Source organism: Ovis aries, chromosome 20 (genome assembly GCF_016772045.2).
Source record: "Ovis aries strain OAR_USU_Benz2616 breed Rambouillet chromosome 20, ARS-UI_Ramb_v3.0, whole genome shotgun sequence".
NCBI classification, from domain to species: Eukaryota; Metazoa; Chordata; class Mammalia; order Artiodactyla; family Bovidae; genus Ovis; species Ovis aries.
In genome coordinates, this window is record NC_056073.1 from 12,019,033 (window position 1) to 12,036,737 (window position 17,705).

Below are 17,705 nucleotides of genomic sequence, written 5' to 3' on the forward strand. Positions count from 1 at the left end.
TGAGATTATACAGTTATTGATATTCATACTGGGTTTTGAAGTAGCATCATCTCTGCCCCCTCTTTGCAAATGCAGAATTTTTAATGTTCTTATTAAATGAAATGCACTATACTTGGCTGTGAAAGTAAAGGTCACTGTGAACAACCACACTTCACATAACTTTAGCCCTTTGCAGCTGTCATACCGTTTTTATTTTGTGTAGATACAGGTAATAGTGACACTGTGCTGATTTTAAATTAAATCTAAGTTTTATTATGACAGGTGTGTTTGGCTAGGGAAAAATACCATATTATTTAGGGGCATCTATCTGCGTGTTATTTTAAACTTAAGTGACATATTTTGATGGTGTTTGTGAACTCTCTGAAAATTCAGAGTTGCCCATGCCAAAAAAAGGCTACATATAACTTTACATTTTGTGTTCATATGTTATGTTACTTCATAAAACATTTCACTTTTTGATCTGTCAAAAGGGTAATTCTTTAGATTTAATAAACAATAGGATGCCATGTTGGAGAAGGCAATGGCACCCCACTCCAGTACTCTTGCCTGGAAAATCCCACGGACAGAGGAGCCTGGTAGGCTGCAGTCCATGGGGTCACTAGGAGTCAGACACGACTGAGTGGCTTCACTTTCACTTTTCACTTTCATGCATTGGAGAAGGCAATGGCACCCCACTCCAGTGTTCTTGCCTAGAGAATCCCAGGGATGGGGGAGCCTGGTAAGCTGCCGTCTGTGGGGTTGCACAGAGTCAGACATGACTGAAGCGACTTAGCAGCAGCAGCAGCAGGATGCCATGTTGGTAAGGAATTTTTAAAATTCCAGAATACCAGTATAAACACTTCTTTACATAGTTCAAATTATGACATTTTCAACTATTGTTTGCAAAGAAAGGTCCTATTAATAAGACCTGCTAGTGTTTATTTCTACAAAACAAAGAGCTTTGACTGCAGTTCCTTTTGATCATTGTCACATTTGCCAGCTGTGGTACAGCTGCTTATAGGAGAGACTCAGCACGAGTCAGGGAAGAGGGGTACCTGTGTTCAGGATTCTTTTTACATGCCCATGAGACAATACTTGCGGCCTAAACAGATGTATTTTTCTATTTTTTCCGAAGCCTCTTATGGAGAACATGCACAAGTCACTTTTCTGAGGATGGCAGTGCATTCTTTCATTTGCAGACACAGGACAAGATTGATGAAAACACTCTTGGTAGCTAAATTATGTCAAAAAAATAAAAGCTCTTGTAATGCTGAGTGGTTTCTTCATTAATGTTGTTATGAGATTCATGCTCATGTTGATGGTATAATGCAAATGTAGAAATCTGAGTTGGGCCTTAGTTAAGCCTGTAAATAGTCAGAACTGAAGTCTAAATTGGAGAAGTGACAGCTCCTGATTTCATATCCATATTAAGTATGCTTTGTCACAGACAGGAACAAAAGTGTCTAAAAATAGAACTGACTTCATTCACCAGGTGATATTTTGACCCCTCAAGAAAGGATTCTTTCTAGTTTTGAACCTCAAGATGGTGGTGTCTTAAGAATTTCAGTGTTCATTTCTGTTGGACCTTATCACAGTTTGGAGTATTGGTGGTCAGTGTGTGTGAGTACATGGTATGCTCTTTCTTGGTTATAAGCGTGCTAGGTAAGAGATCACATCTGAAAACTGAAATCAAACAGATTTAACTGCTTGCTCAGAGTCCTTTGAGTTACATGAAATATGGTTTTACTCTTCTTACATAAGTAGCAGAAATAGAATGTTCTGGGTTGAAGTTACAATTGTAAAGTTTATTCCACTATTCCTTGCCTTCATGGATTCATGGGTCAGGAGACTGAGTATTGTTAAGATGTTGTTTCAAAATAAAGATTCAGTATAAACCCAGCAGTCTACTTCCTCTGTGTGTGTGTAGCTAGATTGACAAACTGATTCTAAAATTTTTGTAGAACTGCAAAGGACCTAGAGTAGCCTCCAGGGCTGGTGGTTTTATAACTTGACAGTATAGCGCCAAAATATTTAACGTTATTTAAATATTAATGCTTTGTTGAGAATAGGCAAACCTTTGACCGTTATTTGTATTAGTGCATTGATTGGTCTTTGCAAGACTAGAGTAAGTCAGTTGGCATGTGAACAAAGTGTGGAGAACTTGGAAAGTATATTAACCTGTTTTGTTCTATACCAGTGGTTCTCAAAGTGTGGTCCAAGGACCTGTAGAGGTACCCAGGACCCATTAATGAGGCCCACGAGCCCCTCCCCTTTCCAAGTGTGAGGGCGGTGTTTCTTCATATGTTTCAGATGAGTGATGCATTGTAACAGATTGAATGCAAATGAGAAAACCTAGGTTTCTTCCTTTAAGCGAGGCCGCTCTCATTTTTTAGAAATGTGTATTTTTCATAAAAACATGTTTTATGCTGACGTGTAATTATTTTGTGAATTTTAAATGAAAATTTGCAATTTTTTTTGTTTTAATTTCAAATAAAGTAAGCATCAATAGCTATAAACCACATAAACAAAAGGTCTTTCATGTTTTAAGTGTAAAAAGGTCCTAAGATGCAAATGTTTGAGAACTACAATGTTAGATTAAAGCCTGTAAATATGGTGAAAGTCAACTGTTTATTAATGGTTCAGTTTCCCTTCTGAATAGCTATGTATGTGTGATAATTGATTTTGGCCTGAATCATTTGCATTCAATAGTGAAAAACATATTGAACAGCTAATATGCTAGAGTATCAAGATGCATAAAACTTTGCCACTAAAAAGAAGCTCATGCCATTAAGGCCATTACTGGGGTCAAGAGAGCATTTCTTCCAGAACAGATCCCACGGACCCCGTAGGGATGTCCATGCATGCTCATGTACGAGTATGTTTGAGTGCTGTGCAAATGCAAAGTATTCTTGATTTCATTTTGCTTGTCGTGGTGTTCCCTGGGGAAGGTGAGGTGGGAGAATTTTAAATTTTATTTCTGTTGTGCAAATAGGCACACTTACATAAACACGTATACACACAATATTTGCAGAGCTGCCCAGCTACAATTATTTAGGAGAGTGGGGGTGGAATGATAATGAAATTTTGTTGAGAGGCCTTTTATGAACAGAAAAGGGAGCTACCAATAAATAGCAGCTTCTTAGCCACTTTGGAAATCCCCTGCTCATGAATGTCTTAATTCAGATCCAAATGGCATGAGAGATCACGCAGTGAGTTAGGGTAAGAACTTCTGAGAGATTAACACTTAGATTCTATAACAAGTTTGGTAAATGTTTTAATTTGGAAATTTCATTTGGAGAAGTGGGAGGGCTATTATCTGGGCTGAGGATTTTCTGTAAACTTAGATTCCCACTTGTTATACCTTTATGTATCCTTGTTTTTAATCGATGGTACTTTTCAAACTCAATTATGTAGACAGATTAGGTGTATCCTTCTTGATTAAAACAGTTCGAGAATTGCTGGTTTAGAGTAAAGTGGGATAGGGTTTTCTTTTCTGAAGAGATGGCTTATTTTCTTGTGCATCTTGATCTATCCCTAATATTCATGTTTTACCATTTACTCTTTTAAGTCTTCATGTATATTTTGAAGGCTTTTATAGAAGAAATGTTTTATTGCTGAAGGAATATACATTCTCTGGATATTTTTTAAAAGAGTTCTGCATTCTTAACATGGCCACATCAGAAGACAGTGTTGAGTTTATTTCACTATCTCCATTGCATAGGTTTTTTTTTAAGTGGCTCATCAAAAAAACACTCCATAAGATATGGATCTCTAGAGTGGGGAGAGAATTATAGCTCTTGAATTCTATTGTCCGAAATCACCTTTTGAACAGCAAGCCTGGGAAAGTGAGATGTTGCAAAGGTAAACAATGTCCAGATTATGACAGAGTGGAATTGACAAGCTGGTTAAAAAAGGATGATGCATTTCTAATTAGCCCACAGTGCCTTTAGTTAGAAATTAATTAGATACTGTTATGTAAATGTCATGTTAATTAAGCAGGAATATTGAAGTGTTATAAATCTACAAAAAGAATGGCTATTTTTGTGTTTTAATGTTTTGCAGTTACCATGAAAGAGCTGATAGTAGAATATTTGATTATCGAGCTTCTGGCAATTTTTAGCTGACTGACTCCTTGACAGACCATTTTTCCTAATTGATGTGGTTTAGCATGGGGATAACTGCAGCCAGTGAGGACTAGTGGAATCAAGAGCCAAAAATAACCACTCATCACAGCTGTTTTAATAAGACCTATCTTGAAAATTGTTGATCTCTATTCAAGGATAAGGAGAGTACTGTTTTTCTGTATTTATTCAGCCTTAGAATTTTGAGTGCCTAAGATGATGGGCCAGCATAAATGCAGCTTGTATTCTGGGCTTTTTCCTGAGTCATAGTCTCCATTCAGTCAGTTGGATTGACTGCTACATCGGAAGCTCAGTGTTTTTTGACATGCTCAGTAACTCTACAGGAGGCTGAAAAAGAAAATTTAAGATTCCTGCCACTTTAACTTGAAATGTGAAAGTTGGTAGTTGACAGGATACCTTTATTCTGTCCTTCTGGTTTTGCAGGTTACAAATGAAGTTAATATGCAGATTTGACCCGTCTTTTATTTTATACTGATGAAATCGGTACAGTCTCCTGAAGAAATCCACTGCCCTGTTGCATAGGCTAAAAGATTTCTGGTTGTTGGGAATACAGTTGAAGAATTTCATTTCATAGCTCTCATGTGGAATTGCAAATGCGATCCATAGTGCTGCATTATGTATGACACCTTTGATACAAGAATGGAAGCATCCCTAGAAGACAAGACAGAATATTCAGACTTAAGTCACAAGCCACAAGCTACCACAGACATTATTTACATGCTAATTCCAGACTGAATTGTGGAAACTTAGGAAAAAGTTCTGAATATAATGTCAAGTGAAAAATGATAGTATTAAGTATCTTCAGATAATGAAGAAACTTGAAAAAGTTCACATATTTAATTTTGCTTTAGCAAAAGAATGCAGAAGACACTCACGGTGATTGGCTAAAAAGGTCAGCTGAGTTAATCATGATATTGTCTGATTCAGAATTCCCAGTGAGTGTCATATTAAGCAAGGAACCTTAACTGTGATTTTATTTTTAATATTTAACAACCCCAAACTCATTGTTCCAAACTCACTTGCTATTAATATAGGATAGAGGGTAATGGTGTGAATTGTCCTGTGCTTAGAAATGCATTTATTTTCCCAACCTTCCACTCTTGATCCCAACACACACAGCATCTCTATAGTTACCTGTAGAACCCAGGCCTGAAAAGGTTTCTTTGTTTTGCTCTTCAAGTATTAGCTCTGCCCATCCTGCTGCTTGGAAGGAAGAGGCCAAAAATAGCAGAATTTATAATGATTTATGAGACTATATGCCAGCCCCCCTCGCAGACATTAGCCAGCTCCATTCCCTTATGGAGCAGATGCCCTGAGTTTGACCCTTACCATCAACTCTCAAAATTACTTGGTTTGCCATACCCATACGAGCTAATGCTGTATTTTTATCGTTGTGGACCAAAACCTGGAAAGGGTCGCTTTGAGTGTCTCTTAATTTCCTGAATTCAGTGTAACACAATTGACTTGCAGTTAATTGTGTAAGAGTGGATATGGTAACCTCCTGTGGTTACTCCTTTTATTTGAAAGTATAGGAATTTTATATGAAAGCACAGTTAGTGTAGAATATATGTGCATTGTTCATATGCATCTGTTCTGGATTTTAAAGACTTTCATAGGTTATAGTCTGCCAGACCAAACTTAATTCCAAGCTCTGTGTTTATAATATTGTCCAATTATCAAAGCTGGGATGCATTATCACTGCCAGTTACTCTTGTTGTCAATTTGTTTTGACTCGACTATGGTTCTATTTGTCCTTTACTGTAATGTAGTGAATACATTGGATTGGGTTGTTAGTTTAACAAGCTCTCTGGAGAACACTTTCATGATGATACATGTTGAGATATGCTAGGTAGCCTTAAAGTTATTTGCGTATTTGCCAAAACCTACAGAAATTCATTCGTTAGGAATTTTCAAAAGGATAAACTTTCAACCTACAGATGAGGTAAAGATTGCATTTGTAAACATGGGAGAGTTAATTCATGAGTCCCAGCCAAATTTCTTCAGGGATTTTGATTAAACTAGTTTCTCTCTGTTCTTAACAATTTTAGTAAATGAATTATTTTATATCCTTTTAAACAAATATTCTGCTAGTTAAGCTGTGGTTGACCCTTGTGTTTTGTATGGTTCATAGTATTGTATGAACTCAATGATCTTGGCCATACATCGAGCTGCCAGTTAGTGTTATCAGAGATTGGAACTAACTGGGCTGTTAATATGTACATTGTGTTCAGCTGGTTTAAAAATGTACACTAGTCTCTTCCTATGCCCACCCCAGCCTATTGCATTCAATTTTCCAGAATCAAGACCTGGGAATCTGTATTTTTAAAATGTACCCTTGAACTTTCTGGATTCCAGAAATGGTTCTGTATTTTTATTTGGTGGTGGTTACACAAGTATATATGTGTTTAAAACCCGTTAAGGTATATACTTAAGATTTGAACACTTCATTCTAGTATTTCATTCTCTTTATGTTGAACCTCAATAAAAAGTTTTTTAAAAATGTATACTTCTCTCCTGATTCGATCAAGTCACTTGCATTGGTCACTTACTGAACACTATTAAGTGCCCTTTGTCCATACAGTCATGCTGCTAAGTCACTTCAGTCACGTCCGACTCTTTGCGGCCCCATGGACTGTAGCCCACTAGGCTCCTCTGTCCATGGGATTCTCCAGGCAAGAATACCGGAGTGGGTTACTTTTTCTTTCTCCAATATAGTCATGCTGCTGCTGCTGCTAAGTCGCTTCAGTCGTGTCTGACTCTGTGCGACCCCATAGACGGCAGCCCACTAGGCTCCACCGTCCCTGGGATTCTCCAGGCAAGAACACTGGAGTGGGTTGCTGTTTCCTTCTCCAGTGCCTGAAAGTGAAAAGTGAAAGTGAAGTCACTGAGTCGTGTCCAACTCTCAGCGACTCCATGGACTGCAACCTACCAGGCTCCTCTGTCCATGGGATTTTCCAGGCAAGAGTACTGGAGTGGGTGCCATTGCCTTCTCCAAATATAGTCATGACCCAGGAGTAAGTGACAAAGTGAGTCTTGACCCTTGGGTTCATAAAACCTCATGGCAGAGACAGTGAAGATATATAACATAAAGCTTTATAGTTTGTGAAGCCTTTTTTGTATAGATGATCTCATTAATTTCGTGGTTTATAAGCAATTTTATTATCCCCATGTTTTTGTCAAAAAAAACCCTAAGGATCACTTACCTGGGGTTACTAAGTAAAGATTAGTTATAGACAACCCAAAAGCTATGGGACACTGTAAAAGCAGTGCTAAGGGGAAGGTTCATAGCAGTATAGGCTTAGCTCAAGAAACAAGAAAAAAGTGAGATAAATAACCTAACTCTACACCTGAAGCAACTAGAAAAGGAAGAAATTAAGAACCCCAGGGTTAGTAGAAGGAAAGAAATCTTTAAAATTAGGGCAGAAATAAATGCAAAAGAAACAAAAGAGACCATAGCAAAAATCAACAAAACTAAAAGCTAGTTGTTTTAGAAGATGAATAAAATTGACAAACCATTAGCCAGACTCATCAAGAAACAAAGGGAGAAGAATCAGATCAACAAAATTAGAAATGAAAATGGAGAAATCACAACAGACAATACAGAAATACCAAGGATCGTGAGACTACTATCAGCAACTATATGCCAATAAAATGGACAACTTGGACAAAATGGACAAATTCTTACAAAAGTACAACTTTCCAAAACTGAACCAGGAAGAAATAGAAAATCTTAACAGACCCATCACAAGCACAGAAATTGAAGCTGTAATCAGAAATCTTCCAGCAAACAAAAGCCCAGGACCAGACGGCTTCACAGTTGAATTCTACCAAAAATTTAGAGAAGAGGTAACACCTATCCTACTCAAACTCTTCCAGAAAATTCCAGAGGAAGGTAAACTTCCAGACTCATTCTGTGAGGCCACCATCACCCTAATACCAAAACCAAAGATGCCACAAAACAAGAAAACTACAGGCCAACATCACTGATGAACATAGATGCAAAAATCCTTAACAAACTTCTAGCAGAATCCAACAACATATTAAAAAGATCATACATCATGACCAAGTGGGCTTTATCCCAGGGATGCAAGGATAATTCAATATCTGCAAATCAATCAATGTAATATACCACATTAACAAATTGAAAGATAAAAACCATATGGTTATCTCAATAGATGCAGAGAAAGCCTTGGACAAAATTAAACATCCATTTATGATAAAAACCCTCCAGAAAGCAGGAATAGAAGGAACATACCTCAGCATAATAAAAGCTATATATGGCAAACCCACAGCAAACAATATCCTCAAAGGTGAAAAATTGAAAGCATTTCCCCTCAAGTCAGGAAGAAGACAAAAGTGCCCACACTCACCACTACTATTCAACATAGTTCTGGAAATTTTGGCCATAGCAATCAGAGCAGAAAAAGAAATAAAAGGAATCCAGATTGGAAAAGAAGAAGTAAAACGCTCATTATTTGCAGATGACATTATCCTCTACACAGAAAACCCTAAAGACTCCACCAGAAAATTACTAGCTCTAATCAATGAATATAGTAAAGTTGCAGTATATAAAATCAACACACAGAAATCCCTTGCATTCCTATACACTATCAATGAGAAAGCAGACAAATTAAGGAAACAATTCCATTCACTATTGCAACGAAAAGAATAAAATACTTAGGAATATATCTACCTAAAGAAACAAAAGACCTATATATAGAAAACTATAAAACACTGATGAAAGAAATCAAAGAGGACACTAATAGATGGAGAAATATACCATGTTCATGGATCGGAAGAATCAATATAGTGAAAATGAGTATATTACCCAAAGCAATCTATAGATTCAATGCAATCCCTATCAAGCTACCAACGGTATTTTCACAGAACTAGAACAAATAATTTCACAATTTGTATGGAAATACAAAAACCTCAAATAGCCAAAGCAATTTTGAGAAAGAAGAATGGAACAGGAGGAGTCAACCTGTCTGACTTCAGCCTGTACTACAAAGCTACAGTCATCAAGACAGTTATGGTACTGGCACAAAGACAGAAATATAGATCAATGGAACAGACTAGCCCAGAGATAAATCCATGCACCTATGGACACCTTATCTTTGACAAAGGAGGCAAGAATATACAATGGAGAAAAGACAATCTCTTTAACAAGTGGTGCTGGGAAAATTGGTCAACCACTTGTAAAAGTATGAAATTAGAACATTTTCTAACACCATACATAAAAATAAACTCAAAATGGATTAAAGATCTAAATGTAAGACCAGAAACTATAAAACTCCTAGAGGAAAACATAGGCAAAACATAAATAAATCTGACGTAAATCACAGCAGGATCCTCTATGACCCACCTCCCAGAATACTGGAAATAAAAGCAAAAATAAACAAGTGGGACCTAATTAAACTTTAAAGCTTTTGCAAAACAAAGGAAACTATAAGCAAGGTGAAAAGACAGCCTTCAGAATGGGAGAAAATAACAGCAAATGAAGCAACTGACAAAGAATTAATCTAAAAATTGTACAAGCAACTCCTGCAGCTCAATTCCAGAAAAATAAATGACCCAATCAAAAAATGGGTGAAAGAACTAAACAGACATTTCTCCGAAGAAGACATACAGATGGCTAACAAACACATGAAAAGATGTTCAACATCACTCATTATCAGAGAAATGCACATCAAAACCACAATGAGGTACCATTTCACGCCAGTCAGAGTGGCTGCTATCCAAAAGTCTACAAACAATAAAATCTGGAGAGGGTGTGGAGAAAAGGAACCCTCTTACACTGTTGGTGGGAATGCAAACTAGTACAGCCACTGTGGAGAATGGTGTGGAGATTCCTTAAAAAGCTGGAAATAGAACTGCCATATGACCCAGCAATCCCACTGCTGGGCATACACACCGAGGAAACCAGAATTGAAAGTGACACATGTACCCCAATGTTCATCACAGCACTGTTTATAATAGCCAGGATATGGAAGCAACCTAGATGTCCATCAGCAGATGAATGGATAAGAAAGCTGTGGTACATATACACGATGGAGTATTACTCAGCCATTAAAAAGAATACATTTGAATCAGTTCTAATGAGGTGGATGAGACTGGAGCCTATTCAACAGAGTGAATTAAGCCAGAAAGGAAAACACCAGTGCAGTATACTAACACATATATATGGAATTTAGAAAGGTGGTAATGATAATCCTATATGCTAGATAGCAAAAGAGACACAGATGTATAGAATAGTTTTTTGGACTCTCTGGGAGAGGGCGAGGGTGGGATGATTTGGGAGAATGGCATTGAAACATGTATAATATCATATGTGAAATGGACTGCCAGTCCAGGTTTGATGCATGAGACCAGGGGCTGGTGCACTGGGATGACCCAGAGGGATGGGATGGGGAGGGAGGTGGGAGAGAGGTTCAGGATGGGGAACACATGTACGCCTGTGGTGGATTCATGTCAGTGTATGGCAAAACCACTACAATATTGTAAAGTAATTAGCCTCCAATTAAAATAAATAAATTTATTTTAAAAAATAAACAGCTGACCAAAAAAAAAAAGAGTAGTTGTAGGACTTAACTGCTTTTTTTCCTGAAATAAGAATTATTCATTTAACAAAAGAACAAAAACAAAAGCCAAGAAAAAAATCACACCTGGGAACAGAAGCTATAACATTTTACAGAGCTACAGAGCTAGTGCCCAGTGAGTTTTGAGGATGTGGGGTCTGTATTAGTTTTCCTTGCAATCACTGTCTCTCCATGTTGCTTATTTTCGTATCACTTGTGCTCATTTAGACCTCTGGGATTTTAGTATGTTAAGCTTTCTCTGCTGAGTGTGACATTTGTCGAAAACTTGTCAGTTTTTCTTGCCCTCTTCTTTTGATCTTTGTAACTTTTAATTTATTCTTGCCTCATTTTCAAATCCTTGAGAAGTATTTCCAGGTAATGCTGGCCAGTGATGAATAATCCTTCTTCCTGATTACATTTAGCATTTATTACTTGTTCCATATTCTTTGGCACTTGATCATTTTGCATCTGGCTCTTTATTGCTGTCATGTATTATTCTTTGTACAAGTGCACAAGTTTTATCTTTCTAACAAGATTATAAGCCCTCAAGCATGAGAGTAACCTGTGCTGACACATCAAGATATTTGCTCGGTGCTCTTTGACATTAACAACATGCTTACTTGATTTTTCCACCTTTTACTGTTTTCTCTCTGTGTCTCCTTACACCCACTAAAGTTTGCTGCTGTTTGGGGCCTTGGTATAGGAAAGAGTAGAGTAATGATGAGCTTCTTTGGTGGGATATCTAGGATCCTAAATCCATGGATCTTGGTGGCACAAACTCTGAGCTCTTTCATTTCCTTCTGTTTTGATGAGTAACTTCAGTGATAGGAAGTCTGGTCATAGATGACATGTTGTTGTTTAGTTGCTAAATCATGTCCGATTCTTTGTGACCACAAGAACTGTAGCCTGCCAGGCTCCTCTGTCCATGGAATTTTCCAGGCAGGAATACTGCAATGGGTTGCTATGTCCTTCTCCAGGAGATCTTCCTGACCCAGGGGTTGAACCCACATCTTCTGCATTGGCAGTTGGATTCTTTACCACTGAGCCATCAGGGAAGCTGCATAGGTGATAAGCAGTTATGCTAAATAATCATGTTTTCCTTCATTCTGGTCACCTGGAGAGACTTTTCAAAATATCTGTGTAACATTTGCTTGTGTGTCCCATTCCTTAATGGTCATCACTATTGCCCCACCCTGTGTGTGTCAAAAACCTCTGGTCTTCAAGTTTGTAAGGTAACTTCCTGTTTCAGAAGGTAGGGTGTTGGAGTATATATCAATATCAGCTTAAGAATTTGTTTGTGGTCCTGATTCTGTAGAATGAAATGACTGCATTTCAAGTCTTCACCCACTGACTGACTGTGTCTCTCATACTCTTGAATTATACCTATCCATCAGCTCCCTGGGCCAGGAAAATTCCATGAAGGCCCTCTTTGTGTCATATTTTTATAATTAAACTAGATATTCTTTCTTGGTTAGCAGTGCTGGCTTTAAATATTAAAATGATCCTTATTTTTTCTGATAAGTAGTTTCTGCTTTAGGGAGGTTCCCCACATGCTTTAAATAAGGCCAGTTTTGCAGTAAATTCAAAGGTGGGGTGACCACTGAGATAAACCTAAGAAGGAGACTCCTGCTTATTGCTGTGTGGAAAATTCATCTCCCCAAACTTACAGGTAATTTACCCAGATCAGAATTCTAGTTAAAATTTTGTACGTTAATATCATAACGTTATGTGAGATTTGTTTTTTTTTTTTTTCATTTTAAATGAAAATGATGTTACAATATAGAAAGAATATGGACCGTTAGACTGAATTGCTGAACTAAAAATTAACCCATCACCACCATCACCATCTTCATCCGTTCCTACTGCTCCTCTTTATGCATGCTTACAGGCTGATCCCTTCCATTTTAGGTTTATCTTTATCCAGGACAGCCCCTTTGGGTATGCAGAGGATATGAACTGACTCTTGTGCCTGCCTTTCTGTTTCTAGGTGGGCCATGCACAGATACAGCTCATGTCTCGTTAATCACACCAACCAAAAGATCCTGTGGTACAGGTACGTACATTGTTCTTACCTGGATCCATTCTTACTGGAATTATTCACAGGCATTAGCTACTGGTTTTAATGTGGTGTCCTTGCCAGAGTACTCTCTGATTTCTTCCATCATTTGTGAAGTGATGTATTATGTGCTTAGTATTGGGAGTGGAGTGTGAGCCGAGGTCAGAGTGGTGCTCTTGGAGGTCAAATTTGCTGAGTTAATGCTGGCAGCTAGAACCAAGAAGGTGGACATCAAAATGTACCTACTTCCTAATGTCTGAAGGATGTTATTAGGATCTAAAGCTTGCAGAAAATGCAAATCAATGCCTAGTATAGCTTGTGGCTAATTTGTGTAAGTCGTGGGCCTACTAAAAAAAATAAATAAATAATGTGACTGAAGGGTAAATGACGTACAGGTAGTCAGCTTAACTGACTAGTATAGTACCCTACTTGTTTTAGAAAATTTATTTCCTTTCATTCATGTTAAAGCCATGGTGTGTACTGAAATCATTCTTTTCAGATACCGTGGAATATCCCAGAGATCTTTGTGCATCTGTGACATTTTTATTAAGCATGAAGTCATGAATCTTGTAGCTCTCTAAAGAGTGCTCAAAAGGCCTGTTGTTCCCTTACCCTGTAGCTTAATTTATTTTCAACAGTATTTGCCTTTTTAAGTAATGCTGCTTGCTATTTAAAGTATCTTAAGGATTATATTTGAAACAGTCAAAATAATCATATTGTTTCTCTAAAGGTCGAAGTCAGAGTATTTTTCATAACTTTAAAAGTCCTTTTAACTCCCTGGTGGAAATAGCACAAACCATCTCTGTGTACAGACTTACCCTGAAACCCCAGCCCCTTTAAATGCTCATGACTTTGATGTTAAAACCTCAGGCAGGCCTGTCTGTGCTTGGCAGAGGCGTTCAGTCTAGGCATTGCATGCTGAAGAACTTAATTTTATTCTCTTGTTCCCAGTCACCAGTTTGCGCCAGGGCTGTGTGAGATAGTCCTGACCTGCTCCATCCCTCCTGTATCCAGTCCCCAAGCTCTGCTGGGTAGTTCCCGATTGACACAGAATAGAACTGTTGCCTGGGGTGAGAGTGACTGTCCTGCTTTGACCAGCGGGCAGTTGAGCACCATCTTCATATGGACCCCAGCCAGAAACCTGAAAAACATGCAGAGCCCTTTGATTTCAGGTCCAGTGTTTCACACACACAGTGTACTTTGGTCTTTGTTTTTCCCTTCCAGTCTTGCCCTCAGGCCAGGGCTTACTGTTCGCACTACCAAGGTGTTCAAGTCACATCCAGGAATGAGTCTCGAGCCTGTTGGGTCTTCTTGAGGATTTAGGGAAGGGACTGCGTGCTCAGCTTAGACACTGAAACTACTAGGAGCCCTTCCTGAAGGTCGTGGACTCGTGTCCTTCATCTTCTTAGCAGATCTGTTTTATCCTTTCTGTTGTCATACTATTTTATGTATCTAAAAATAATACCATTTAGTGCATGCTAACTGCATTACCAGGCACTATCAATATTCTTTACATGCATGCATATTTAATCTTCATAACAATTCTACATGATGGTTATTCCTCTTTTACAGTTAACAAAGACAGGCACTCAGAAATTTAAATATATTTCCTGGGGTAATATTGCTGGTAAGTAATAGAGTTAGGACTTGACTACATGCTTTAGATCCTGAAGCCTGCTTTTCAATACAAAAATATTATTGCTTATCATATTTTATTGTAATTATGCTCTTAACCAGACAGTATAGAACATATCATTGAATGAAATGTGGAGAAAGAGAAACATAGATTTGGAACTTATAACATGTAGTGACATAGTTTTTAAAACAGAATTCTAGAGCAGATCTTGTTGCAAATCCTGGCCTGGCTCTCTCAAAATGCGATTTTAAGTAACCTCTCAACATTTGTTTATCATTTGTAAAATGAGATGATAAGTCTCGTAAGTTGAAGAAAGAAAAGAAATGATACACATAAAGCTCGCATAGTAGATCTTCAGTAATGGTAGCTGCTCTTGTATTTTAGTCTTAACCATTGAAGATTATGTGTATACAGTGGCCAGTCATTAGATAGTGTTGATAGCAATCAATAGGTGTTTTAGGCAGAAAGGAGTTAGAAGTGTCAATACCAGAATGCATTGCCATACCTAGTATCATTAATTGATTTTACACTGATCACATTCCTTATTGCCTGTCAGTATTGCAGTAGGAACTGAAGGTAATGTTTTCAGATCTCCTTACATGAAATGGTAAGTGAGATACTGAGCTCTCAGTCACACATTTCCAAGTCTTCCTTTAGGTAAACACATCCTTGTTAACTAGAAGAAGGTTGAGAATTTCTGGCTTGGAAGGAAATTAATGCAATGTGCAGGTCATCTCCTAAAAAGCCGGAAGGAAAGTTGAGATTTCTGATTGAAGACTTAAAGGTCATCAAGTTCATCTTGCTGTAGTTCTTCTCAAGTAGCCTGTCTGTGCCCCCTCAGGCTCCTCAAGCTGGCCTGCTGTCTCAGCCTGAAATAATGGCCCTGACTCTAGAGGACAGAGCTTTCTGATTTTAAGAAGTAAATTAAATGTTTTGCTTTGAGAACCACAGGCCAGTTGTCTTTGTCTCCATCTTTTTGTCTATCCCGGAATCAGTGGGTTGACCATAGTGAGGGTTCTGAGCATTTTCTTATAAATACAGTACTTGTTAGTGTTACATTGCTGGAATGTTCCTGTATTCTTAATGGCTAGAGTTTTCAAGAATAGGACCCATGCCTCTAACACTTGCTCTGGTGCTTCCAGCACAAGGGACTGCAGCTCCCAGAGCACAGGGCTTCAGGCACAGATGATAGTAAATAATTACTGTGGTGTCATTTCTTAGGAGCCATAGAGTAAACCTTCTGAATTAGATGTTACTGATCCCCTCCTAGCCAGGCTATCCATATAAGTTTGCACTAAAGCAGCCTCCTTAATAATGATGTATGCTACAAAAAGGATCCTTGGCTATAAAGTTCTTTTTGAATATATATATATTTTTGAATATATATGTATATTTTGAATATATATTTTGAATATATATGTATATTTTGAATATATATGTATATTTTGAATATATATGTATATATAACTTATATATATATATTAAGTTCTTTGAGGTGTGCAGGCTCAGTTGCCCTGTGGCATTTGGGATCTTAGTTCCCTAACCAGGGATGGAACCTGCATCTCCTGCATTGCATGGTGGATTCAGGGATTCTTAACTACTGGACTACTGGAAAAGTCCCCTAGAATAAAGTTCTTTAAGTCAGTGGTCTCTGAAGAAGGGCAAATAAGGTACAGTATGTGCGGTGTGGGTAGAAAAATCATAAAAGCTATTTATCTCAGCCTTTTAAAATTTTTGTTTTGCAGATTAGTTTCATAATTATATATTAGCCCATATGAACAGTTTAAAATCAACAAATACACATACAAATGTGTGTGCTAAGTTGCTTCAGTTGTGTCTGACTCTTGGTGACCCAATGGACTGTAGCCCATCAGGCTCCTCTGTCCATGGGATGTTCTAGGCTCTGAATGCTGGAGTGGGTTGCCATGCCCTCCTCCAGGGGATCTTCCTGACACAGGGATGGAACCCAGGTTTCTTACCTCTCCTATGTTGGCAGAGGGTTTCTTTACCACTAGTCCCACCTGGGAAGCCCACATACAAATACATTAAAGACACATGGCCAAGTATCTTAGGCAGTGTGCGTGCTCAGTCACTTCAGTCGTGTCTGACTCTTTGCAACCCTATGGACTGTAGCCCACCAGGCTCCTCTGTCCATGGGATTCTCCAGGGAGGAATACTCAGCGGGGGGGGAGGTTGCCATTGCCTTCTCCAGGGGATCCTCCCAGCCCAGGGATCAAACCCGCATCTCTTGCGTCTCCTGCATTGCAGGAGGATTCTTTACCACTGAGTCACTGGGGAAACCCCTATCTTAGATGGTAATATGCACTTTAAAAAGGTTTGTGACTTCTGCAGTACACAGATCATTTTCTTTTTAGTACTTCAAAAATTAAGTCTAAAGATTAGCATTACACTCATTATTAAGCCAAGGCCCGAATGTAGTGTGAGTGGTTGAGAAGTGTATCTCAGATGACTACTGTTTGATCAGAGGGTATTGCAATTTAGAGGGGTGGATGGCAGTGCAGAGTGGTGGGTTTATAGCCATCAAGTGAGAGAGGTTAGGGGACCCTTTAAGAAATTGTTCTCTGGTAACTGTGAGTCTGAGAAGCAGATTGCACAAGGCAGCAGTCGCGGCAAGTGAAAGTTCAGTTCGTGTTTGTGAACTTGATGGGAAGGGCTTTTCTTTAGGTGTTGGCTTTTAGTCACATACCGCGAGTGACAGTTAAACTCAGTAATCTTTAAGTGGAAAGGAATAGTGTCACTATGATGGTTTTGGTATTTAAGAGAGAAAAATTAATGAGGGTGTGTGCAACTTTGTAAGCACTCTGGGATGTCTGCAGTCAGCAAAGTTGAAAAGTGCTGCCAAGTCCCAGGTTGCTTTTGGTTAGAATGTGAGAGTTAAAGTAGATCACACCTTCAGATTACTAGAGAGAGCTTACATTTCTTTTAAGAGCTCAGAATGTTTTGCACATGTTCCCTTGTTAATTCTCACAACATTCCTGCCAAGAACAAGTATATTGTGAAGGAAAGTGTGCTTTTCTTAGCAACACACAACCTGAAGAGTCCCTCTTGTCCTCATCTTTTCTCTCAAGTTATACCTTAAACCAAAATTTGTAATCTGAGCTGTTGTCATCTCCTTGAGTCAACTTCTGGGGACTATATTTGGATATTTAGGTGAGTATCTTCATGAGGTCATATTTTTATGTTTAAAGTGTCTTGTGTGGAAGAAGGGCTTCCCAGGTGGCTCAGTAGTAAAGAATCCACCTGCCCAGCGCAGGAGACATGGGTTTTATCCCTGGGTTGGGAAGATCCTCTGG

The 17,705-nt window shown here is 38.4% G+C and overlaps 1 protein-coding gene across 3 annotated transcripts in view; it reads left to right on the forward strand.

The window, feature by feature from the left end:
- Window positions 1-17,705, forward strand: part of ZFAND3 (zinc finger AN1-type containing 3) — a 314,815-nt gene that overhangs the window by 249,340 nt on the left and 47,770 nt on the right. For all 3 annotated transcript variants that reach the window (XM_015102524.4, XM_060403164.1, XM_060403165.1), the window contains one exon: window positions 12,687-12,752. In XM_015102524.4, the coding sequence (XP_014958010.2) occupies window positions 12,687-12,752 (66 nt within the window). The remainder of the gene's footprint in view (window positions 1-12,686; window positions 12,753-17,705) is intronic.